Consider the following 27,689-nt stretch of genomic DNA (forward strand, 5'->3'; position numbering starts at 1 on the left):
CGCAAGCACGCACGCACGCACGCACGCACGTACCAAGGGGAGAAGAGAGGGTCTTTAAACTTGTTTTCAGAATGACTTACTTCAGGTCTGATAGGGCAGTCTTCATCTACAGTTTTCAACTGAAGTATTGTGAAGTGGAATTTAGAATCTATGTTGGAATTCAGTGCCACTGACAGAGTCCAGAAGGACTGGGGGATGCTAAGTGTTCAGTGCTTACCCTGAGTGAGCGAGACACTTCTTTCCTAGCTGTTCATAGTTGATGGGGACTACATAAAAGTGATGCTCAATCATTGAAACTCCCTGGTACAACTTCTTAGCTTTGTTACTTCATCTGTACCAAGGTAGTCTTATGAACAGAGAGTATTGTTAACATACTCTTATGGATCTCGAAGACAAAAGTATGAGGCTTGATAGATACCATTTTGTAAAGTAACTTGGATTAAATTAATAACATATTCAGAATCCTTGATTAGAAGACAGCAGAGGAACACCACATGCAGAAAAAGACACAATAACTCCTTCTTTACTATGTCTCATTATCCCAGCAGTCCTGTTCCTTCTATACTGTGTCTCATATCCCAACAGTCCTTTTTCTTCTGTACCATGTCTTAGTATCCCAACAGTCCTGTTCCTTCTCTACCATGTCTCACTATCCCAACAGTCCTATTCCTTCTGTGTCTCATTATCCCAACAGTTCTGTTCTTTCTGTACCATGTCTTATTTTCCCCACCATCCTGTGAAACAGGTTTAGTAATGTATCCAGAAAAGAAAATTGATTAGCAAGAGTAGAATTACTGGCTCTTGCATTACAGAAATTAAGTGATTATCTTGGAATTACTGAAGACAAAGCAAAAGTAAAGTGGCAGAAATGTATTTAAAAAAAGAAAGAGAGAAATCACAATAGAGAGTTCTAGGGAATATTGAGAAAAGTTTCAAACTAAATAAAATAAAATGTGGTGAAAATAAAATGTGGTGGAGGAGGAGGAGATGAAAGAGGAACAGAAAGAGATGGTTGGACAAGGTGTGTGAAGCTATCATTGCCTGGTCCAAAGATGAGGACTGAAGTCTGATGCCCTGGCAAATCTTCAGGATGTAACAAAGGAACAAGGTCCCTTTGCTATGATTGCTTACAGACCCTGGGTACACCATCAGTTTATCGTGAATGTCTGAAGACCTGAAAGCATGTCTTCCCATTTGTCCCTTCCTCACAGCCCTCACACCACCAGAGATTGAGTGATTATTTCTAATTCATTGTTATCTAGTTCATATGCACAACAGTTGCTTAATTTTGGTGGTAATTTTCAGAAAATATTGTCTATCTCTCTCAGCGAAATAGCCTGTCCAGATGCCCCCTAAAAAATATCCTGAATCTGGAAAAAATTCAAAATATTGCAAAAGGAAAGTACTGAGAAATAACTAGGACTGTCAGCTTCGTTCAACTGTCAGTCATCCAAAGATTTCAGGGCTTCAGATTTTAAAAGTGCCAGATGCTATTATCTGTTATTCATGTTACCATTATGTTCTGGTCTTTACTGAAATCAATATAACCTTCCATCTGTACATTGAAGGATCTGGTTGTACATGTGTACTCTCTAAATACACACATACATGCCTTTATTGTACATCTTGCACAGAACAAAATTACTGTTTTTCAAAACTGTACTTTTGGAGGTGTCGAGTAACAGTCTCAAAAATATTGAATCCTACACTGGGTGCTGTTTAAAAATGCATTCAGTCTAGTATATTTCTACAACAGGACTAATCCTGAAAATTCTTTTAGCTATGACCACATATGTGTATTTCTCTGCAGGCTTGCAGAGTAGAATGTTAAGACAAAGCAAAAGCTGAAAATATAACTGATTTACGAGCATAAGAGTCTATAGTTTTAAAAGTTATGGTCCTCCTCACCAATAAAAACTTCTTGTAAAAACCCTTTACAGTACTTTATCATGCCAATTAAATAACATGTATCCAGCCAAAACTGTTTTATGTGCATTTTAGCTGTATAACAGTTTGAACTTTAATATTGATCATTTCCTTTAAAAATTGCTCCATAATCCCACATTCAATAATACACAGATTTAACCCTCAATCAGAAACATTCCCATGTTTTCCTTCAGATAGAGACTTTGTTCCTAATCTCAGAATAAAGAGAACAATAAAATGATTATTTTACTTCATGCCACTTTGAGAAAAATGCAGATCTCAGTAGGAAAGCAGGCTCTTCCACACTGAGACATATTGAATTTGGCTTTCACAGCAATTTTCAAAAAGCCAAGACACTTCTAAACTATAATGGAACTGCTCATAAGCCAAGTCCACATTAAAATGAATGGCAGAGTGGACAGGTGAAAAGCTCCAGTGTCAGGAATCCTTCTATTTTAGCCATTTTCATAGTAAAACTTTAAGAACAAACTTCACTCACCTACCACTAGTTCCTGGGAGCAAGAGGGGGGAGCAAGAGCAAAGGCCCTTCTTTGCAGCTTGGACATTGTGCACATTGACCTTCCAACGAATTTTGGTATCAGCTATTTTTTTAATCAGTAAAATAACATAGAATACTTAACAGCACAAACATTATAAAGGATGGAATTGTGTCATGCTGAAGCCTGTTAATTTGACATAAAATAACATCACATTGAGGTAGTTCTACCAATGCTCTTACTATGATGCAATGTTCCTTCTGTTCTGCTGCTGCTGCTGTGACAGCTGGCCATGAAAACAATGATTCATAAGTTCATTAGGACATGTTTATTTAGTGAAAAGACTTGAAACATACTAATATTAATTAACAACTATATAGTTCAAGAAATGCCTCCATATCAACAAAGATGTGAACTTTTAAACGGTGTTACTTCTCAGTTATAATCCCCAACTCTTTGTATAAAGGACACTTAACAATCAGTACATGTCCTTTTTCATTATCTTTTTATTCTACATATAAATCATTTGTAGGACTCAAGATATGTGTTAAAGCCAAACTCAGTTGACACCAATAATTTCAAATCCAGTTATCTTTTCATGGTTCCCTAATGTCATCTCCCTTTCTCCCCCCATCCCCCCTACTCACCATTTTTTTGGTTTTGGCTGTTATTTGTTTTTCAGAAAGACCCTGTGAACTCCTTAGAAAATTTAGAGGAAAAAAAGTTTGCTGGAGAGGCCTCTATCCCAAGCCCAAAGCCCAAGCTCCATTCAAGAGATCTCAAGAAAGAGCTAATCACGTAAGTGGTGCTCAGTTGCCTTACGCTAAAAGATTCTGCAATTAAGAGACAAATTTACACTTGTGAGTGACAGCTCAACTAGTCATTGTATACCGAGTATACAATGTACTGCGTTAAAGAAACTTCTAAAAGTCTGCATCAAGAGGTGGGTACCTCTGTTTCTTACAAATAAGACACTTTGGTCACAGAATCTCATGTCTAAATCCTGACTTCAGGGAGTCAGCTAACCTTGTAACTACTCTGAAAATTATGACTTGGGAAGAAATGGTTTCCATTCCTCTTGTCTTTTTTTTTTAACTCAGAAGAATCAAATGAGCAATTACCTGATTCAACCATTAATACAAAGTATACGTAAGTCAAACAATCACAGTTTATCCCTGTGGTATTCAGCTTTCTGTCACTGCTATAAAGCACCAGAGGTCTTCAATTTATAGGGAGAAGATTTACTATGGCTTATGGATTTGGAGGTTTCAATCAAAGGCCACTTTGTTCTGTTGCCTTTGGGTCTGTGGTCAAGCAGAACTTTATGGCAAGAGCATATAATGGAGGAAAGTGCTTACATCATTGTGTTTTGGAACAAGAAGAAGGATCCTAATATCCCCTTTGGGGCACAACTACGGTGACCTCCCACTGGGCCACACTGCTTGAGGTTTACCACCTTTATACCCTAACACAGCCTGGTTTCAGGGCCTTCAACACATGACATGGTATTTGAAGACATTTGAAATGTATGTCATAGCAACCTCATAAATATGACAATTACTTAAAAACAAAATAGAATACAAACTATCCTGGAGGCAAGAAGTATTACTTAGCAATGGGAAGGAGGAAGAGAGGATGGGAGGGAGGGAGGGAGGGAGGGAGGGGGGAGGGAGGAAGGGAGGGAGGAAGTAACATTATAGAAATAATTTGCCATCAGGAAAATGTAGAATAATGCATAAATATGTGGACAGCTGTCAATTAGAGTTTCTAGAAAAGAGTAACCTTCTGTAAACTTCTACATAAATATATTCTCAGAGCAGCTTCTAAATGAAGCCTCTTGTCTCTTCTTGTTCTTAGCACTGAACTCCTCAGGAAATTTTTAGTAGTGTACCACTCTATTTTCCTCCTGAGTCTTTTCCATTCTTACAGCTCCACCCAAACCACAGTTCTTGTGAAGCTCCCCACAACCCTCTCACCTCCAGTCTGGAGGTAGATTTTTGACCCTTGTTTCTGCCTGACAGACAGCAGATACTGTGACCATGCTCTCATCCATGACCCGTCACTCACCAGCCACACTTGGCTCCAGGGACCCCCTCACCTGAGCACTTTCTTTACCTCATAATAATTAGTTCTCTAGTGACTGGAATGGCTGCAGTTTAGTCTTTAGACCTCTATTCTGCTCTTCCTACATGTATGGGAGCTGCCACCCCTGGCTCTAACCTCTGAGGCATATCCACGAGTTCACAGGACGGAGCATTCCCTCCCCCTAGACCCTACCTACTGGGCAACTTCATCTTGTTTCCATGCATATCAGGGGCACACTTGTCTCAGGGCCTTGCAATTGCTGTTACCTCAGCCCATGGTCTCTAAAAAGAGGAGCTCATACTCTTATTTCTTAGTCCTTACCTCCAGGGTCACTTGCTAGGAAGGCCCTCCTCCTACTGCAGTTCCTTATATCTAGGGCTAACAGTCCTACCCTTGCTTCAGGGTCTACTCAGTGCTTATCACTAGCTTACCTGTGTATACAGTTGCTTCCTCCCTGCTCTGTATTGTCTGCCCAGCTCCCTGAGCATGAGACACAGAGGCATCGCTACTCTTCTTTCCTCATTTTTCTCTCTGTCTTGGCCACATCGTTAGTTCTTAACATGTACTGTGTGCTTCATAGATACTCAAGCTACATACACAATAACCTGAAACAGAGTGCACATTTCAAATGCTGGCCAGTGGTTAGTATGGGCCTTGTACAAAATAGACGTCAGTGATCATTCCTAATAGAGGACCAGTTTTCTGTCTGATATGCTAGTAACTTTTAAAGAAGCTGCTTAGATATTGGCATTCTTTACAGAGTTCATAGTCAAGCATGATGGATTCAGGATTCACCCAGGTCTTTATGGCCTACACAATATAGTGAAGGGTACCTAACATACCAGAACTTAATTTCTCAGAATGTTTTATTTCCAGAAGGCCGATTATGAGCGCTAAGCACTTATTCTCACTTGGCTCTGCTATTTGAGCTTCTTCATTAGTTTTTTAAAACTTATTTTCCATGTGATTTTTTTCAGTGCCTTCCAAAATGGCAAAATTCTATCTTTTGAAGGTAGGTTTTTAGAAAATACCAAAAATTATTACAAACCTAAAACCCATGTAAGTGATAGTTAGCTATCCTGGGACAGAGCAAAATGAAGTGATATTATTTGTAATGACAACACTCCTGAATATGAAAGTAATGCACACTGGGGGACTCCCAAGTTCTTGAACTGTGCTTTTGAGTCTGTTGTGAATTCCCTGGAAGTTAAGAGACTTCCCAAGTACCACACTCAACATTTGTGTGGGAGTCTCTGATTTGTTTGTGTCTATGTTAGTGGGCTGATATTTGTCCTATCTTCATTATATCTGTTTTTAAGAGAAAATCAAACAATAACACCCTACCCAAAACTGCTGAAAAGAAACTTTTAAATTTTATCAACTGTCCCCTGATTTGAATATATTTGAACATCAATTACCAAGAGAATTAGCTAGCTTCCTTCCTCTAATTTTGTTGTTTTTTTTATCTGAAATTGCTCAAAGAATGTATCACCTAACTGGTATTATGTAATATTATAGAATATTTTTCACTGTAGATTTGAGTTAACATCAGCCATCAAAGGCCTATCAGGAACTTGATTAGGAATATCATTCTCCTACCGGGAATAATACTGCCACTAATTCTTTATTTGTTTGACCTTTTTATACCACAAAATCCTTAAATTTCACCTAATCAAATTTGTATGTTTATACTGTATTCTATAGGTAATTTACAAATAATTAGTTTGAAATTGGTATAACTTCTTTGCCTCTTTTGGAAGTGTTACTGAGCATTGTTGAAATTATAAGAGAAATAAAATAAACACAGTGCTTTTGGAACACTATTTGGGTGTGAAAATTCACAAGCATTTGAAAGCCCTTCATTCTCCCATTAAATGGTGTTCAAGAATATTTCTATATTCCATGGATATAGAAATGTTTACCAAAAAGATCTCTCAGCCCGAGTGTAATCATCATTACTTTTTAAAACTTTTTTGTACATATGTTTTATTGTCTGTACTTTCTGATATCCCATCCAGAAACAGGGACAGAAGAAGAATTAAATGGCCCCAATTTAGATCAGTCACTGAAAAGCAAACATCCCTTTGAGATCCTTAATGTTAATAGTTTCTTTATGTTGCCTAAAACATTTGATAAGTGCTTAGAGAGGGACAGTATCATAATGTTGATAGACCCAAAATTTCTTCAAAAAAACCTCGTTCTGAATTTAATATACATGGACAGAAAGGGCTTTGCTTTGGGCAGGATCTCAGGGAACCCAGTGCCTTTCCCTGAGATCCTTAATTCAGCACAAGTAGCACTTGAGGATGGGGTCCATCTGCGCACTCCAAATGAGCAATTCCAACAACATCCAAGAAATTAACTAACCAAGAAGCCAAAGAATCTCCGATTGGAAAGGTACCTCTTAAGGAAAACTAGGTTGTTGTGATGTTTTTAAAAGACAAGTTTTCTGAGAAGACCACAGTGGGCCACCAAGAACAGATCCTGGATCTGCTCTTGGGCTAACTATCGATTAGGAAGTGTTGTGTTGTTATAGTTTTGAGTGAAACTGCTCAAGAGTATTAGTAAGTAAATATCTTGCCATTTCCCTGTCATCAGTAACTTTCCCATCTAAAATATCAATTTACATTTTACTCAAAGGTTTTCTTCTTTGTAGTTTCTAAATTGTCAGAGTCACTAGGTAGTTCTTCTCTCTCTCTCTCTCTCTCTCTCTCTCTCTCTCTCTCTCTCTCTGTCTTCAGACATTTATATTTCTTTTTCAGTATTTTGTTTTATATTTTTATATTAATTTTTATTTAACTTAAAACAATCTTATTTTACATGCCAACCTCAATTCCCTCTCCCTCCCATCCTACCATCCCCCACACTAACCCCTCATCCCACCCCCTATCCACTCCCCAGGGAGAGTGAGGTAGTTATATTAAAAACCTACAGAAATACCTTTCTATAATGTATCATAGATCTGGTGCCAGGATTTCTATTCCTCATATTTACGTGTTATGGAGACACAAAATTATCTTTTCAAAGAACAGAACAGCATGGATTGTTGACTCAAAACCCACCAGGACAGCATGTTAGCATCACTTCCCACATTGTTTGAGTTGAAAATTTGGATATAACATTGAAAAGAGAAAAAAACTAAGGAAGTGTCTGGACATGACATGCTTACGTTTCTTCTACCTATGAATTCTTTTTTAAAAAAAAAAACCTCTAAGTTCTTTTTTTATTGGTTTTTTTCAAGACAGGGTTTCTCTGTGTAACAACTCTGCTGTCTTGGAACTTACTCTGTAGAACAGGCTGGCCTTGAAGTCACAGAGATCTGCCTGTCTCTGCCTCCCAAGTTCTGGGATTAAAGGCATGAGCCATCACTGCCCAGTAACCTCTAAGTTCTTAATGCTTTACCTTCTGCGTCCCCTAAACAGTGCAGTCTTAAAAGGAGAAAATGCTTTGCAATCTCTCTGGAAGAACAATAATCTATGAAATGCACTTACACTCATGATATGTTTTTCTGCTGACACAGCTGCCCAACACCAGGATGTGATGGAAGTGGCCATGTCACAGGCAACTATGCATCTCACCGAAGGTATCAAGTGTCCTTGTATGTGTTCAGGTTTTCATCATCTTGGTCTGTTTCACCTCACCTATTAGAACAGCAAGCAGCTGTCTAGATTAGAAAATGGATTAGATGGATTTGGGGATTGTTTTATTTTCCAGAGATTTAGATATGGCAAATAGAAATCATGATCCTTGTTCAAGAGTATTCTGGTTCTGGTTACAAACCAAATCAGGGTTCATATCTGGCTCTTATCCCACTTAACATTAAACAAAGAAAGCACAGGGAGGGGCCTCTCTCTAATGTAAGAGGCATCTCTGATCCTGAACAAATAAATAAAGGTGTTGGTGAGCCTGAGCAGGGTGAAAGGCTGTCTTTTGTTTAATTGCTGATGGCATTTCCTTTCCCTTAGCCAGTGGCTCAAAGCTGAAGCCATTGTCACTGGTGCTGCAGTGAGCATGGACTGTTGGTTATTTCTGATCACTGAGTTCTCATTGGATTAAAGTCCTTCATTTGATAAATAGCAAATCTGAGTTTACAACAAATAATGGAAATCCCCTTGAGCCCATGTTCATTAATAGTAAAACCAGACTCAATCCCAGTTAATTCATTTCAATCCCTAGTCACCCAGAATGCAATGTATATCACAAACTCAGGACTCCAATGAGTCAATTCATCCACATCAGTGCTGTGCTTCTCTTCTTCCTCTTACCTCTGTAGTGTCTCCGGATGTCCTCTAGCCGATAAGACTCTTAAGTCCCTCATGGCTGCCAACTCTCAGGAGCTTAAGTAAGTGCTGGGAGGCATGACCTCTGTGCCCCTCTTCACCCTGGTGGAGCCCTCATTGTTCAGTGTCCATGTTGCCTTGCCAAGAGAATATAAAATGGTACCCGTCTGAGGAATAACAAAAAACACTTGTCAAAATTTGAGAGGGCTGAAGCCTAGCCCTTACACTTTGCCAGGACTGACTTACTGGGGACTGGGGGGAAAGAGGGAAGGTGCTTGTGTCTTACACTGGTTAGTAAGAAATAGCATGAAAACACAATCTTTTTGCTCTGAATTTCAGAATTTATTTACTAAACCAGACTAGTGAAGGTGTAGCAAAACATTTTCAGCATCAATTTTAAGAAATCATAAGAATTTTAAGTCTCCCCACTACGTTTCACTTTTGCTAAATATTGTTCTGGCTCATTTCTACTTTGTTAAGGTCTCTAGGTTACATATATATTAATACTTAGTTATTGATTTTATTTTTCCTACTCTTCTTTTATTCCAAATTTGTCATTTGATGTTTTATATAAATACATTTATATTAAATATCTAATAACTTCAAATTAGAATACATCTTATAGACTTCATAATGAGCACCATAAAAGCCTGAAGTTTTTCATACCAAAATAGTGAGAAGTTGGAAATATGCAAATGTTTCTCATTTTCAAAATGTTAAAGTAGAATTTATTGTATCAAGGTAGAGTGTTGAATGTTGATATTCACTTTTATAGATTGAAATACAATGCTGTTTGGGGATTAGTAATTAATGGATTGACATGTAAGGTACACCGGAAGATCATACTCAGTCTATGTCTCCATTGCCACGTCTCAGTTTATAGCTATCATGTCATGTATTTTCTCTAATTTTATGTTTAAAAAATCAGAAAGATACTGGAAGGTGTAGATCAGGAAGACCTATTGCAATGTACAACAATTAAATGCTTCATGTAGCCACATAATAAAAATTTATCTGTCTTATCCATACAAGAAAAATACATATTTTACTAGCCTCTTATTTAGGTATTCAAGGAAAGAAATACTAAAAAAATATATTTCTTGACTTAATAGGTAACATATAGCAAGCTATTTATATCATATATGTAATAAGATGATACAGAAGCTACTAAAGCACTATTTTACAAAACAAATGTTACTAAAGGACTGGAAAGATGACTCAGCAATTAGGAGTTCATACTGCTCTTGCAGAGGACTGATTCACTTCCCAGTACCCATGCCAGGCATCTCACCGATGCATGGAACTCCAGTTCCAGGGAGTCTGACACCCTCTTCTGGCCACTGCAGCAGCACTGCACAAACCCCCCCACACACACAAAAAAAAAAACAGATGGATAGATAATTTAAAATAATTTTAAAGTTACAGGAAAGGGTAAGAAACATGTGTCTAATAGCAGAGAATATGTTTCTGTGTGTAGTTGATTAAATCCTCAACGCCTGTTTCTCTAACTTACTGGATGTTTGCTGATTATTTTTTATTTGAAAAACTGTGTCACTCCCTACTTTGTGGTTCAGGAATGGCATTCCATGATATAAAGCATCCTGTGAGTGCTCATTGAGATAGAATTTAAGAAAATGTGTCTGCCATGGTGACACATGCCTTTAATCCCAGCACTCAGGAAGCAGAGACAGGCAAATGCCTGTGAGTTCAAGGCCAGCCTGATCTACATAGAGTTCCAGACTAGCCAGGGCTACATAGTGATACCCTGTCTCGAAAAATGAATGTATAATAAATAACAATCCATTATCAACCAAACATCACTCAGCAGTTTCACATGTTAAGTTTCTGTTTTCAACATGGGTTCTTAATCGAAAGGTAGTTGCTTAAACCAAAAGAGTCCAGCTCATCCTCTTTAACTTACATGTCTCATGATGCCCATCTCACCCCTAATCTGGCATCCCACTGTGTTCCTGTGTTTTCTAGGTGTCCAACCCCAGGTTGTGATGGTTCTGGGCATGTGACTGGAAACTATGCTTCCCACAGAAGGTAAGACCAACCGCATTTCTCAAATGGAAACCAGTGTGTGGGCAATGATAACCAATCATAATCTCATAATCACAGTGTCTTGTACCGTTCTTGGTTATGCATTTTAGCTTGTCTGGTTGCCCTCGTGCAAGGAAAGGTGGCATCAAAATGACTCCTACCAAGGAAGAAAAAGAAGAGTCTGAACTTAAGTAAGTAACACTGATGAAGAACTTGTCTAGGCTGTATTGCAATAGCCTTGGGATGCCATTGAATACCCACTGAATCCGGAGGAGATGAACCATTAACAGCCAGGACTTCTGGCTAAGGAGTCATGTTGTTCAGAAGTTCGAGCATAGTTCCTTCTTTATAACTATGTCTCTCCACTTTGACAATGCAGAAGGGAGAGATTTATTCTTTCCCCATCTGTTTTAAAAGAAAGCAACACTGTGGGGAGTTGTGATTTTATAGGATTTCTCTGTATGCGAATGTGTGTGTCTGTGTCTATATGTGTTTCTTGAGCTTTTTCTTTGGCTCTTTTGTTTGTTTGTTTTGTCCAATTCTGGTTTATTTTGATTTTTATGTATTTTTATTTATTATTGTTTTTAGAAACCTGTTTGTATCCCAGTGAGAGAGAAAAAGGTTGTGAATTTGTGTGGGTAGAACAGTAGAGAGGATCTGGGAGGATTTGGGGGTGAGAATCCATAGTCAATCAAAATATATTCTATTTAAAATCTATTTACATTTTTTTTTAAAAAAAAAAGGAAAAGAAAAAGCAGTGGGTATGAGGTTGACTCCATCTCTTGCTGCCTAGGTGGTAAATCAGCTAAGCTCTTACACGAGTCTCACTTTTCCTTGTCTGCAAAATGGGATAATATTTTCTACTCAAAGAGTTTTCAGTGAGCATTAAAAGAGGTGATGCATGAAAATTCCTCAGCTCGAAGCCTGCCAACTGTTATTGCTAACACAATGCTATTTTGCTGCTTTTTGTGAGTCTTATGGTTTCTATTGCTGTGATGAAATGCCAGGACCAAAAGCAAGTTGAGGAAGAAAGGGCTTATTAGGCTTATACTTCCATATTCCTGTTCATCATTGAAGGAAGTCAGGTCAGGAAGCCAAAAGGGCAGGAACCTAGAGGCAAGAGCTGATGCAGAGACATGGAAGAGTGCCGATTACTGACTTGCTCAGTCTACTCCGGCACCAGCAGCCCAGGCATGACCCCACCTAAAATGGGCTGGGCTCTCCCACATCAATTAATAATTAAGAAAATGCCCTACAGGCTTCCCTGCAGCCTGATCTTATGGAGATATTTTCTCAGTTTAGGTTCCCTCCCCTTTAATGATTCTAGTCTGTGTCAAGTTGACATAAAATTAGCCAGCATATGGTGGTATCCTTTGAAACTCTCTGCTGTTGGTTGCTTCTGTGTAGTGTGGAGCTGTTAATTCCTTTTTCCAAGCTGATAACGGCTCCACTGTGCTTCTTTAGATGTCCTGTAATAGGGTGTGACGGCCAAGGTCACATATCAGGTAAATACACATCCCACCGCACAGCTTCTGGTTGTCCTCTGGCTGCCAAGAGACAGAAGGAGAATCCCCTCAATGGGGCCCCTCTCTCCTGGAAACTGAACAAGCAAGAACTTCCCCACTGTCCCTTGCCAGGGTGCAACGGACTGGGCCATGTAAATAACGTTTTCGTCACCCACAGAAGGTAAGGCTTGTGTCTTGTTGCTATACTGATTGTTGTGATGTGAGTTACTCAGGGGAATGTGAAAACCCTCACAACACCATTATTTATAACATTTTAGATACATAACACAGTCTTGTTAAGTAGATATTTGACTAGTCTGAAGAATGTAAATTGCATTTTTTGTTTCTGAAAATTCACTGCACAGATTTCAAGGGCTGTAGAAACTCCATTTTTTCTTACATTCTGAAATATTGCTTGTGTTACAATTTTAAGTCATTTAATATTTGACTCCAATTCTAAGTGGGGCTATCCTTTCCACTCTACTATGTCATGTACTTGTAAACTTTCACTTACTTATTTCTGTCATCCCTCCCTCTCTTGCTGTCACCCAATTTCAGGCCAGTGTAGCATTGTTTTGCTTCTGGGGAAATGTGATTTCCCCTCAGCAACCTGAAAGCAAGCAGCATATGTGGGGCCCAAGGACCTTGAGTTTTGTGGTCACATCCTTCACCACTGAGCCCCTGGGTGCCAAGGGAACCCACACTTGCACAGTGACAATCCTCATACAGCCATTCCACCCACTTTCTTCCTACAGGAAAAAAAGCTAGAAAGTTCCCGATATATTTCTACAGTCTGCGAGTGTTTCAGCCCCTTCTAGTCTTGCAGGCTACTTCTTATGCACTTTTAGGAAAACTCTGATTCCTTTATGCTCAGTATACAAACCAGGCAAAGTTGGGACATTTTGACACTTTTTCAGTTCTAAAGGTCTAGACCGATGATGCCAAAAAGAGATTCCTACAGGATTCGATTGCTTTCAAGGTGCTAGTAACACTGACGTCTGAAGAAACCTGCATTTTCTGTGTAGTGGTCAAAAGAAAGCCTTGACATTGATACCAGAAAATTATCTTTACAGGGATGGCTTGTTTTGAAGTGGTCAGTGCAAGCCCACGTCCCCTATGGCATACCTTGTTTTAATCGGTTTGAGTTGTTATTTCCTCTTTAGGAACAGCAGTCACAAACCCATTGTACCCTAAGCTGAGTTACCTGTCATTTTGTTTTAAGAAAGGCAAACGAGTCTGTGGCCACACTACCCTCAATATACCTACCCAGTGTAGGATGAGAAGAAATGGAGTCATGCTCACCTCTGATTTGATGTGTCCTAACTGAATTGCAGATGTGATGGAAATCATACAGGACTCATGTTTTACGTTATTTACATTGTTTTGTTTTTCTACTATGGAGCCCACATAGGCCTGTCCCCAGGCCTGCCAAACTCCACCTTCAGATCCATAAAGGACTTCTATCATGGGAACTGAGGGTAGGGTGGAACATGCTTATGTGTGCATGTGTGTGGAGGCCTGAGGAAGGACACCTGAGATTGACCCCCCTCTCTCTCTCTCTCTCTCTCTCTCTCTCTCTCTCTCTCTCTCTCTCTCTCTCTCTCTCACACACACACACACACACACACACACACACACACACACACACGGGGTGGGGGGGAGGACAGAGGACAACCTTGGGTGACTCTCCTCGAGACTGTCCGTCTTTTGTTTTAGAGAGGATCTCTCACTGGCCTGGAACTTCAACAAGTAGTCTAAGCTCATGGGCTAGTAAGCTCCAAGGATCCTGTCTCCACCTTCCAAAGCCGTGCTTTCATAACAGTACACAATGGTTCTAGGCTGTGTGTTGATAGCTATGCTTCTTTAGCATTTTTATAACAGTTTGTCTACCTTGAAATTGGTTATAAATTGCAAAATTGATATTGTAAGGGAGAAGATGTGAAGTTTCAAATGAAATGCTACTGTCCATTATTTGTTAAACATGGACACCTTTAACATTTCACTTTACCAATTAAGTATTCATATCCTTCACGACCTTTTTCTAAGAACATGGCAAGTGACAATAAAAGGACAAACTCATGCACATTCTTCAGAGAAAGCATGAGTCTCCTTAAATCTCACATAGGCCACAATTGTCAGAAAGAGGCTCCAAAATGGTTTTGAGCTCAAGGTGTGCCTCTCATTTTCTTTTCCTGCTTAAATAACTTATCACTTATCAAAGATGAGCAAACCACATAGCCTTTTCATATTATACATTACCATTAAAGTTTTATATTAATTTCTGTATTTTATAGAATCTCAATGTCGAATAATTTGGTTATTCTTAAAGCAGGTAATACTTCACATTTATTAAGGACTTCACTCCAGAAAACTTTTCTTCTACTTGGCATAGCATCATGAACTTCAGGTTGAAATGGTTGTTTTATAGATTAATTGAAACCACATTTCTGTGGGGAAATGGTTGATTATTCTCATTTTTATTTTAATCTAAAACTGGTTTCTAAAAAGATAGAACAAAGCCATGAAAGAATTAATGACTGCTTAGAACAAGAAAATTACCTGATCATAAACGATGGAAAACAGGTTTTGTTCAGTGTTGTCATTATCACACTGGTGCTATTTAAATAAAGCAAGTGACATTAAAGGAAGCAGCCTGCCGAAGAGAGCAGCAATTCAATGGACAGGGTCATGAGCACCAGCTCGGATAACAGATCTCCTTGCCCCCGCTGCACCTGCAGCAGCTGCTTTTATTCCCGTTTCAGGGTAGAAATTTTTTAAATGAAAATAATGTTTTAACAGTTACAGGAAAAAAAATAGAAACTTTCTGTAAGCAGACCGAGTCTTCTGTTGTGAGCAGGGCTTGTTGTTGACTGCTGTGTAGTCTTTCTGTGAAGCTCAGACTGTACTTTGTATGAAACCAGGAAGAACTAGACTCTGCCTTATTCTTCATGGACTCCAGATGAGTGAAAACAGTCATTGATCATGACCTATGTGGGCAGTTTTGTATCTCCAGAAAATGAAGTAGGTACCACCACATTCAGGAATGTGGACGACCAGTGTTCTGCCTTGTGAATGAAACTGGTTGTGTCAGCAGTGGCAACTTGTATTTTGATTTAAGGAAAAAAATGCAAACACTTTCCATTATTTTAGGGCTTTTGGGTTTTATTTAACATATATTTATTTGTTACTTTCCATGAAGAACCTATGGATTATGATATAATCAATGAGCAGACAGGAATATCAATAGTTGATAGCAAACATGATTTTAATTTTATGAGAAATGATGTGCATTTCACACGTGGGTGTAAACTCTCTTCTCACAGCTTATCTGGATGCCCTCTCAATGCACAAGCTATCAAAAAGGTCAAGGTCTCTGAGGAACTAATGACCATCAAGCTCAAAGCAACAGGGGGTAAGTCACCATCTCAACCAAGACCCAGGCTATAGATCCCACTGGCCTCTGTGAATGAATCTGTACTGTATCAAAGCATACTTTTAGTGTGCAAGCACAAAAGAGCTCCCTCAGATTTGAGGGGCAACTGTGACATCTCAGAGACAATTTCTTTATGCCTCCCCTGTTTATCTAGTGAGGCTTTCCTGCAAGGAAAGGTGTGAAATGGCTCGCAGATAAGTTGAAAGACACAATCATTGTGTCCTTCGGTGTTTTCATTGTTAGTTTTTCTCCCATGCATATACATGTGGGTGCATGTGCAAATGTCTGTAGGCTTCTGTGCACACATGTGTGCATGCATGTGTATTTCCAGTGTACGTTCCTGTTAAATTTCAATAAACACCATTTCTGCCATTTGTATTTGGATCTTTAAGTGTTTTCTGTTTAAAAACAGATGTTTTATGGTGACTCTGGGTACCCTAGTATCTGTATCTGTATGTTTCTCTGCCTAAACCTTAATGTCAACCCCTTGTTGACAATAAGAGGTATTAATTCTGAGTTCCATAGGAAGCCCCCATTGTTATTTTGGTATTTTTCTAACGTTTCTCTTAGCATTGTTTCAGGTTTCCTCAGGCCCATGCATTTCCCTTCAAAGAGCCTCCTAAAGTATTGGATATATGGTGGCAAAGCAGTACTGTTCTTCAAAAACTATATTTGATGTTGTCTTTGCCACATGATTACAGCTGAGCCAGAACCATTTTCTTTTCATCTCTGGTGCAGGGGAAGGAACCCCAGGCCTCTTGCATGTTGAATGTGCACTCTAATGTTGTGTTCAACTGGGGACTTCAAGTTGTTCTCACTTTTCTTTTCTGAATGTCTCTTTTCCTTATTTAATGTGAATATAGGCTTTTAAGTAGGAGATATGTGGTATCATGGAGAAAAGAGCTCTCTCTTGAGCTGCCTATCATTTCCTGCTCAGGGATACCCTCATCTGGATTATCTACAGCGTCCCTCAGGTGCTTCTCTCATTCCCTGGCTGCCTACTGCTAAGACCTTGGGAAAGTCAGCACCCAGAGCTTAAGCCCCAGATGTTAGTGACAGAGCAGCATCTTCCACCATTACCAACACCCACATACTAAGCAGCTGAGCTTTGCCCAGAACTCTGGCTGTTTCTTAAAAGCATCCTACTTCTCCAGTGCTTCTCCATCAGTACATGAAACTGGGAAGATTTAATGTGTTTTTTGTCTGTATGTCACCTTAGCTCAAATAAATAAGGGTAAAGAGCACAAAACTGACTGCATAAACATATAATGGGGTATTCATATGCTTTCCTTGATCCATCACAATACCTAGCTAGTTTAACATTCCCAACAATGTCCTTAAAGGAGAACCACGGGTATACATCTTATTTTGCTTCCCAAACACACTAGACATCTGTGGGTAGAAGTGATATAGTACAACCTCCAATGTCCAAGACTCCAGTGGATTCCAAACCACAGATAATGCCAGTCCTATATGTATACAACGGAACTGCAGTTTAATTTATAAAATTGGACACAGTAATAAAATAGAACAATTACAACCTACTAAAAATGCAAGTTTTTTTAAAACTTAGGGGCTATTTCTGGAACTTTTCATTGAATATATTCAGTCAAAGTTGAGCATGAGTAAGTGACATCCTAGATAGTAGAGTTCCAGAATAAAACTTTGGGAAGATTCTGGAAGCAGAAAACTCATGTTTGGATCACAGCTCTGATACTAAGTACCTCAATTTCCCATCTATAGAGTGAAATAGAGAGTGAGTGTCTCCTGAACCAAGTTAATCACTGCTTTTTAGTTCAAAGTGACACTCAAAATTTGAGTCCTCTTCTGAGCTCCACTTGGTGGAGAATGAGTTCCACTTGAGAGAGAGAAGGATCTTCTGGCTATGAGTGGAGAAGTTTGATGTCTCAGTGGAAGTAGATAAGTAACATATATTGGCTGAAAAAAGAATAAAGATACTGATTTAATTCAACACTGTTGTTAAAATATCTCCCAGATCTCAACTTGGTAATATATGAGCCCCCTTATTTACTAATTTGATAAGAATTATAGAGAGCTAGATGCATACCAGGTCCTGTAGTAATAATTTATTGATTGATTGATGGATCATGTGTATATGTGTGTGCATGTACACATATTCCTGTCAAATATTTTTTGAGATTATAGTATAATTGCAACATTCCTCCCTTCCCTCCCTGGAAATTCTTCATATACCCCTTCCCTACTCTCCCTCAAATTTATGGATAATTTTGTGAATCAGTCCTCCCTTTCTTATTAATGCTTCTGTACTGCATCTCCAAGCCTCTTGTCTCCATAGTAATGCTGCTGGGTGCCATGGGATCTAATTTTTTATGTGGATTCTAGAAATCAAACTCAGGATGATATGCTTGTGCAACAAGCACTTATACCTGCTGAGCCATGTTTCTTACCCTGGTAAACTTTTTGAGTTCTCTTCCCATGGGCATACTTCCCAATAAGCCCAAGGAGCCATTTTTTATTGGTAATCTTCCAGATTACATACCCTTGACTAAGTAAGTACCTGTGTTCTTGTTAATCAGTTTTCCACTGTGATTATGTCTGAAACCATGAAGTTAAAAGACTTGAGGTTTGTGTGGGCCCACATATTTTGGAGGTCCCAGCCATGGCCACTGCTGTGGGCTTGTGATGATGAAGTACACCAAGGTAATAAGAATAAACAGAGCAAAACTACTCACCTTCTAATCATGAAGTCAGAAAAGAGGAGGCCAGCATTTTATAACCCCTAAAAGACATAGCTGCCAAATACCCAAAGCCCTCCCTCAGAGACTAACCTCTTAACATTTACACAGTCTCCCCAGAGAGTTACCCAAGAGTCCATGCATTAACTCATGGGCCTTTGACATCATTCAGGATCCAAAGTATAACAGCCATCTTCATTAACAGTGAGCATCAGGGAAAACATAATCTTAACTGAATCCCATTACCAGAATCTCTCACTTAAAGAGACTTCTCAAAAGCATCCTGTAACATAGCTAAAATTGAACATTGAGTCACCTACTGCAAATTTCTGGCCCCTGTTCTTCCCCATCGCAAAGACTGCCCATTGTAGCTATATCACTTGTTACAGAAAAATACTCACCGTAGGATCTTCCTTGTCATATCTCCTATTCTAATCTATCACAAGTCTAGAAAATTCTGCCTGCACATCATACTTTGAGTCCTTCTTTTTCCCTGTTTCTTCTTGCATGGCAATGGGTCAGGGGCTGAAATCTAACCAGGATTCCAGGAATAATTTCTCATCTGACTTCTGTATTCTGTTCTGTCTTACCATGTGTTCAAAAATCCAGATGTGTTTTTAAAATTCATCCAGATTACTGGAGATGCACCTCAGCAGTGTAGCACTCACTTTGCATGTGTAGGGCCCTGCATTTGATTTCTAGCACATCAGGAAGTGGGGGAGGGAGAGAGGGATGGAGGAATGGGAAAGAGGGAAGGAAGGAAGGAAGGAAGGAAGGAAGGAAGGAAGGAAGGAAGGAAGGAAGGAAGGAAAGAAGGCTGGAAGGTTATTGAAGAGGCAAAGATGGGGAGGTGAACATAGCAACTTTCTGCCTGAAAATCCTTCCCTGGATCCTATTCCAGGTTCCTCATGAGGTCACCATGTCCTGTTCCCCTAGCTTCTCTTACAGTGCTGGGAACACCCACTTCTCTCCCACCTGTCCTTTGTGCCTTCTGCTTCCCTCCATAGAATGCTCATCTCACAGCTGGCTCCTGTCTCCATTGTCTGCCTTCTTAGTTTTGAAGTCAGAGTGAGAATATTCTCCACTGAGGGTCCTTACAAGATCCCATTTGTGCAAAATACTTCAGAACTCTTCACGAGTTCTGTCTTGCCAATTATTAGGAAAAATACCTGAAGTGACAGTGTTGAAAAACAGAAAGGAAAAACATTGTCAGAGAAATGAAGCAAATGCTCAAATCTGAAAACTGTCAGGTGCTGACACAGTAACCAAATGCATGTCACTGAAAATCCTGCTTCTTTAACTGCCCGAGGGAAGACTGCTCTCCCAGTCCATCAGCCAATAGACTGTGATGCCCAGAAGTTCGGTAGAGCTCTCTAGGTATCACGGACCTCTCTTACCATGGAAACATCAGAGTTCCATTGCTGTGGGTCTCTGTCTCTGCCTGCCGTTGATGTGGAGCTGTGTCAAACTACACTTCATACTCAGAATGATCTAGGAACATCTTGGTCATCCTCTCTTTTTACTGAATGTCAGAATGCAGTGTGATATCAGTCTCTTACATGCCCCCACTTGCCCATATACAGCCCACTTTTAAAAGACGTAAGTGCCTACAAAACAGCCATCTATTATATAACATTTTATAAAATTTCAGGTCTTACAGTTTTTGCTTCATATTATATTGTTACAAATTACCCAAAGGCTGAGCAGACTTCCTAGTGGTTTAGAATGCTTATTGGTCATGCATAGGACTTGACCAGTTCCTAGCACCACATTAGGCAGCTCACAACCACCTGAACTCCAGCTCCTAGGGATCTAATGCATTTTTTGGACCCCACAGTCACCTGTACACTCTCTCTCTCTCTCTCTCTCTGTCTCTCTCTCTGTGTCTCTGTCTCTGTCTCTCTCTCTCTCTCTCTCTCTCTCTCTCACACACACACACACACACACACACACACACACACACACACAATTAAAACTGATTTTTAGAAGGGTCATCAGCACCATGATTGGGAATGGGAGAGGTGTCTGGCTTGTTTCAGCACTGGGCTTTTGTGAAGTCTGACTGTATTTCTTGGGTGTGCGTCTGTTTGTGCACCTTCCTGTCTTGGCCATGTACTTGGGAATGAAATTGCTGGGACAAAGAAAATGAGGATGAGCATTCAGCTTCAGTAGGAACCTCACTGCATCCTCGGTTGTCATGAAGATGCTTGATGTTGGTAATTTATATAGAATAGAAGTCTATTAGGTTCATGGTTCTGGATGATGGAAAGACCAAGAACATGTTGCCAGCATCTTTGGGGATCTAGTGAAGGCCTTCCTCTGATGAATAACTGCACAGTAAGAGATGTCATGGGGTGAGACCAAAACTGTTTCCTTTCTTTTGGGGTAAAAACACTAAACTAAGCTCTCATATTTGAACATAAAGTAGACTATTGCTGGGCTTTGTCTCCTTTTTTCAATTTGAACTGTTGACTCTTCACAGGTATTGATGGTGATGAAGAAATTAGGCATTTGGATGAAGAAATAAAGGAACTGAATGAATCCAACCTTAAAATTGAAGCAGATATGATGAAACTTCAGACCCAGGTTAAAAAACCATTAATTAATTATTTCTAAAGTAACCATAATCTTGAGTGGTTACAAAACATTGAGCTTCCTGAATCTTGCATCTAAAATTATGCTGATACCCTAAGGAAATATGTTTCTCATGAGTGGTGCTTGCCTGTGTCTACTGACTTGGCAGCCTTTACCTATCTGGCATAAAAGACCCACTTTGTGAACAAATAAAGCAGATGACCACACAGACTCCTGTAAGGTACATGGTGCTTTGTAGAGACTTGTGTTGAAAAGGTTAAGGTTCTTTGTTTTATTTAAAATGCAAATACAACATCACATTCTTTAAGTGTAATTCTAGAAAATTGCTGTGTGTGCTAAAAGCAGATCTTCTTGTATAGATATTTTATAAAACAAAACAAAACAAAACAAAACAAAACAAAAAACTCCAAGCAGTGTCTAAACCTAGACCACTGGGAATTAAAAATTCAGACCAGGATTTTTAAGATGCTAATACAAATCCTATTATTAAAGATGTAGTTTGTCCAGGCGGTGGTGGCACACGCCTTTAATCCCAGCACTTGGGAGGCAGAGGCAGGCGGATCTCTGTGAGTTCAAGACCAGCCTGGTCTACAAGAGCTAGTTCCAGGACAGCCTCCAAAGCCACAGAGAAACCCTGTCTCGAAAAAACCAAAAAAAAAAAAAAAAAAAAAGATGTAGTTTGGTGGTAGATTTTTGCCTACCCAGATGCAAGACTTTGGATTAGATCCTCAGCATCTCAAAAAAGCAAAAATAACCGAAGTGCAACAAGTTAGAAGTGGAGAAACAAGATGAAGCAGATGGTAGAGGGTCTTTCATGTGGTCTTTCCCATTTCTTCTCCTTGCCCACTCCTAAAATGCAAGCTTCTTCCCATCTCTCAGTATTCCTCACCCCAGCATTCTAATCCATCTGAAATAGTTATTCTATCCAATCTTCTGAATGCCACAGGAGTCCACAGAAAGAGCTTGATGCTTCCGTTTGGAAAGGATGAGACTCCTCTTAAAGTCATTAGCAGAGAACACAAGCCTCTTCTTCGTGGAGCTATTTGATCTAAGTGGGGGAGACAGACAGTAAATTTTGTGTGTGTGTGTGTGTGTGTGTGTGTGTGTGTGTGTGTGTGTGTGTGTGTGTGTGTGTAAAAAGGGAGGTTGATATTAAATGGAAATTGGATGGCCAAGCCCCCAAAAGAAGGAAATGTGTTAGCAATGACTTGAGAAATGAAGGAGTTAGCCAGCAGTGATGGAAAATATGTCAGGAGGTAAGCTAGCTGGGTAGGGCAGGTTACATAAGGGTACCAGAGATGACACTGGGCTGTTCATGTAGTACAGCTAAGTCAATGTTGATGATCTTGGCATTTACTTTGATGGACTGAGGGGCTGCTGAAGGGTTTGGAGCTTAAGAGTATTCAGTCATCTGACATTCTAACTTGACCTTCAAAAGACTGATTCTGTTGGCATATTGAGGAGGACCAAGAGGAGACTATGCAGAGCAAAGATGGCACAAGGTCACCCATAAGAAGTGATACCATCGTACCAATGGCTGGGTCCAGGTTGCCACAACACAGGTAGATAGTGGCCTTATCATGCATATTTTAAAAGAAGTGTTCAGTGAATTTGAAGTATGAGAGAAAGAACCCTGGGTTGTCATCCACTGCAAAGAAGAGGTGTGCAGCTGAAGCAGGATTGGGGAAAACAACAGATATACTCTGTGTCATATTGCCTTTCAGATATCTACCATCTAGCCATGTAGAGACGCTAGACCTGCAATTCATGCAAAAGTCTGTATTTAAAGTACTAATCTGAAAGTGTGAATCGAGCAGTAGGCAGGGATGTAGTTTGGGATGGAGATACCCCTTGGCCCTTATATGCAGCCACAGGTTTCCCCTTGAGGCCTTTCATGGGCCTCCAGCTTTGCTTCTCATGTCATTACCTCTGTTTTAGATAACATCTATGGAGAGCAACTTGAAGACCATAGAGGAGGAGAACAAGCTTATAGAACAGAGTAATGAGAGTCTGCTGAAGGAACTGGCAGGGCTCAGCCAGGCTCTCATCTCCAGCCTTGCTGACATCCAGCTGCCACAGATGGTAAGACCAAGAGCAAGGCTCTGCTGTCCCGTCATCCACTCTGGTGTCATGACCCTGTGGCTGAGCTGTCAGCAGTCACCTACCCTGGATGCATTCTCACACTCAGTGATCTCCCCATCTGGGAATATGGTAGACACATTCAGATTAATGAAGGCCAGTGACATTCCAAAAGGCCAGGGTCCTTTAAGATGAAGGTTTGCTTGAATATATTTTATAAAGTTATATGAAAGCTGGAGACCAGAGCTCACTCATGGAAAATATGTTTCCAAACAAGATTCTATGCAGCCTCAGTACCATCCCACCCAGCTTATGAACTAACTCCCAACAAACTCCTTGTAATGCTCAACTTCTGCTCATGGAGCACAGAATCAGTATGCTTGAAGCATCCTTTCTTTCTTTCTTTTGTGGGGGGGCATTCTAGACAGAGTTTCTCTGTGGCTTTGGAGGCTGTCCTAGAACTAGCTTTTACAGACAAGGCTGGTCTTGAACTCACAGAGATCTGCCTGCCTCTGCTTCCCGAGTGCTGGGATTAAAGGTATGCACCACCACCGCCTGGCGAAGCATCCTTTATTTCTAAAACGCAAGCATGCAACTATTTAGAATTCACAAAAAGTTTATTTTACACTTTTTAAAATATAAATCAGTCTTTGGAGATAGAGCTGTGTTGTTGAATGAGATATTGCTGAATGCTGTTTATCTTCTCAGAGGCTGCATTCTTAGACCAGAACTGATAGTTTACATATAAGAAGACTTAAAGCAACAGCAATATAATTAATAAAAATATAATTGAGTTTTGCTCAAAATATTAAATTGTTCAATTTATCTACTTTCCAACAGTTCCAAATGTCTCTCCCTCCCCCATCAATTTAACTTTGGCTTCTGTCAAGGAGATTATTATCTTCTTCCTTTTTTTTCTAGCTCCTTCTTCAAATGTGAATTTCTTAGTATTTTCTTTATTGTCAGTGCCATGGAAATGACTGACAATAAGATAATTTGTACCTACCTACCATCCAGTGACCATCTGAGGTGCTGTGGCAGTGACTGTAGGCCAGATCACACAAAAGCCTCCCCAGTGCACTTTCCCAACTGTAACTGAGAAAGTCATGGCTCAGCTTCTATCATAGGGCGGAAGACTCAAAGTTGGCATAAGTCGGGAGACAATGAGCCTCCTGGTCTTTATCCACTCTGCCATCAGAATCTTTGTGCCATTACGTGATTCTGTAAGAAACACATGCCCATCTGAGGTAGAAACTAAAGGAGAACAATCACAACTAGACAGCATACATATTCCAGATCAGAGCTCTCCTGAGCACACCAAATCATCTTCAGATCTAGAAAACTTACCTTCTAAACAATAACAGTTATCATCATTCTCTGTACACTTGAGCTGTTTACTCATTAAGTCCTTCCTTCCAAACACATTGTAATGTAATAAGGTACTTAACCATGGATTTTCAAAAAGGTGGAACATGGCTGGGGAGTGTTCCCTTTTGTCATGCATGTCCTACCTCTTATGCATGTAATTTACACACAGCTAATATGTACCCACTTTAAAACATATTATGAAACTGGAAAGATAGCTCAGCAGTTAAGAGCACTGGTTGATCTTCCAGAGGACCCAGGTTCAATTACCAACTCCAGCCTAGTGGCTCAGAATTGGCTGTAACTCTGGGTTTAAGGTATGTGACACCCTTTTCTGGCTTCCACAGGCATAAAGTATATAAGTAGTGCAAACAAATACACATGCAAAGCACCCATATACAGTGTGTGTGTGTGTGTGTGTGTGTGTGTGTGTGTGTGTGTGTGTGTGTGTGTCCCAGCATGGTGGCACTCCTCTTTAACCCCTTTGATCCTAGCACTTGGGAAACAGAGACTGGTAGATCTCTGAGAGTTTAAGGCCAGCCTAGTCCATATAGAGAGTTCCCTTTCCCAAAAAACAAAACAAATAAGTAAAAAAATAAATAAATAAAACCATTATATTGGGCAAAGAAGATGCCAAAATACCACCCAGGTTAAAAATGAGTCAGTCCAGACCTTCTAACACTGATATTCTCCCTAATGAAATAGAGAGGGTGAAATGAACAATTTCATACTAGAAAATTTCTGTTAGTGAGCACTGGCTCAGGTCTAAAATCCCTGCCATTCCAGCCTAGAACTGTTAAAGAACTAACTGGCACAAGCAAGCCTTCAATCCCCTGCACATACCTGCCACAGACGTCCCTACTGAGCAAGTGCAATTGAGGCCAAGACTCCTCCCAGAGAAGGAATGTTATTTGGAGACCTCTAGCTCAGCAGCTAGATGCATGCATTATATGGCTTCAGATTACTCCTCAATACCATTCAAGTTTCATTAATGCCATGAATGAAGAGTAAACAGATAGACCCTACAAACACTAACACTTGGATATCCTATCCCAAACTGCCACAGCCATATAAACTCTTCTCTTCCTACTTATATAAGTTGGCAACATGCTTCAGTGTCTCCTGGTCTTCCTTGGGGTAGGTGAACCTCTGTGATTGGTTCCATGTGCTTTGTCTCCATCAGGGGCCTATCACTGAGCAGAATTTTGAAGCGTATGTAAATACTCTCACAGACATGTACAGCAATCTGGAGCGGGACTATTCCCCGGAATGCAAAGCTCTACTGGAAAGTATCAAGCAGGCTGTGAAGGGCATCCACGTGTAGGAGGGCAGCATGCGGGAAGCAGAGGTCACCACAGCAGTGAATCCCAGCCGATCCACAGGGGCCTCTCACCCCTGGAGCCTGGAGGCTGCCCCCTGCATTTATAATTGCAACATTGCACTAATTTTCTCCCAGCTGACATAAAAAGGAAAGAAAAACTATGATAAACTCTTTGGATTAAAAGTAATGCAGTCAATTATTAGATCTCATTTATTTTCATATCTTTTTCTTTTATTTCTTCATTGTACTTTTTATTTTGTAAAGTATATATAAAATAAATGTGACATTTTATATTTTATTTATTACTAATCAAAGAGTTTTTTATCTTTTAACTGCATTTTGAAGTCTACCATATTTTTACAGGTGTGTTTATTAATTTATCTTCTAATAGATTTAAATAGAAATGCTGTTCTCAAATCACACATCTTTCTGGGTTTAAATGAGAAAAAATAAGGTGTAAAAGAAATCCCTGTGTCAGGACTGCACTATGGTCAAGTTTGGTTTCTACTGTGCACTTCTTTTTCCCCCTTCCCTGGTTTTGTAAATGGTTTTTGGTAATGTGAGCTGCAAAGGAATATGAAGATAAATGGCGCCCACTAGTGGGAAATCTTCATTCATAAAAGCACAGGATGCTGGCAAACAGTGTGCTCAGAATTTGATAGCAATAATTAAATAAAATAGTCAGCAGAATATTCCATGTGGCTGCATGGATTTAATTAATATGAATTATTTATTTGAGCTGTTTAAAGCATAGATTTTAAGTGAACCAGATTTGTCTTTTTGTTTTTCAAGACACATTGGCTAGTTGGCAGCCCTTCCCCAAGATGAGAACTAAGCTTTGATGTGACCAGCCAGGCTTTTCCTGCTATATGTTAGTACCATATTACAAGTGACAATATTGGTATAGAATTGTACGTAGCAAATACAGACACATCCAAATGGAAATTTTGTAGATACCATATCCCCTGAAATAGCATTTATCTTACTGGGTTGACTGGAAAAGAGTGGAAAATATAGTAAGGCATGAAAAAGTGTTATTCCAATCTGAATATTGGCAACATGGGTCTGCACTTCCCTAGGAAATAAGACAACTTTCAATTTGATATAACTCTTGAACTACACACACACACACACACACACACACACACACACACACACACACACACCGGAACAGGCACAGTCCACACTCACACACATTCATTCACACATGAAATTGAGTCTAAAATCTCAACTGGATCAGAGTTTAGAAATTGCTGTAGTAAAGGCAATGTCTATTTCAGGGACTGTAAAGTAGTTTAAGCATTGTTTCAAAAGTTTTTTTATATGTATTTTTTTTAAGGAAAAGGTATAGACAACCAGCTAAACTGCCTTTTTGGTGTGCACACACATATCCTGTGCAGATGTGCCTCTGTGTAAATGTACACATGAACTTTAGTGTGGGCTTAATTTTCTGTGCTATAATAAAGTGTTTATTTTCTATTAGCCTCATGGACATTTAGATTTAGTGGGATGGCATTCACAGGCTTGACTTCACTGTTTCTACTGTTACCTGCTCAGATACATGAAAAGTGGTCCAGTCACTCCACTGTCATGGAACCGTGGTTATTGTTATGCATCAAGTGGGGCTTACCTTTGGCTTGGGGTTCATTTGAACTCTTGACTCTTAGTTTAGTGAAAACGAGATGTCTGTTCTTAGGTAGGAAAGGTGTTTATTTAAAACTCAATTTAAAAGAAGCAGCTACCATGAGTGGTGTCTACTGAAATCGGGACACAAAGTTTCCTATTAAAATATGTCTTTGAACATTTTGCTACATAATACTTCGAAGAAGCACACAAATGGGCT

General features: G+C 39.7%; 1 protein-coding gene across 4 annotated transcripts in view; it reads left to right on the forward strand.

The window, feature by feature from the left end:
• Positions 1-25,849, forward strand: part of St18 (ST18 C2H2C-type zinc finger transcription factor) — a 66,111-nt gene extending 40,262 nt beyond the window's left edge. For all 4 annotated transcript variants that reach the window (XM_035439022.1, XM_035439024.1, XM_035439023.1 and 1 more), the window contains 10 exons: positions 3,106-3,221; positions 8,029-8,091; positions 8,782-8,850; positions 10,772-10,834; positions 10,942-11,022; positions 12,296-12,517; positions 15,660-15,748; positions 20,969-21,072; positions 23,020-23,163; positions 25,709-25,849. In XM_035439022.1, coding sequence (XP_035294913.1) covers positions 3,106-3,221; positions 8,029-8,091; positions 8,782-8,850; positions 10,772-10,834; positions 10,942-11,022; positions 12,296-12,517; positions 15,660-15,748; positions 20,969-21,072; positions 23,020-23,163; positions 25,709-25,849 — 1,092 coding nt within the window. The remainder of the gene's footprint in view (positions 1-3,105; positions 3,222-8,028; positions 8,092-8,781; positions 8,851-10,771; positions 10,835-10,941; positions 11,023-12,295; positions 12,518-15,659; positions 15,749-20,968; positions 21,073-23,019; positions 23,164-25,708) is intronic.
• Positions 25,850-27,689: the final 1,840 nt, after the last annotated feature.

Source organism: Cricetulus griseus, chromosome 2, assembly GCF_003668045.3.
Source record: "Cricetulus griseus strain 17A/GY chromosome 2, alternate assembly CriGri-PICRH-1.0, whole genome shotgun sequence".
NCBI lineage: Eukaryota > Metazoa > Chordata > Mammalia > Rodentia > Cricetidae > Cricetulus > Cricetulus griseus.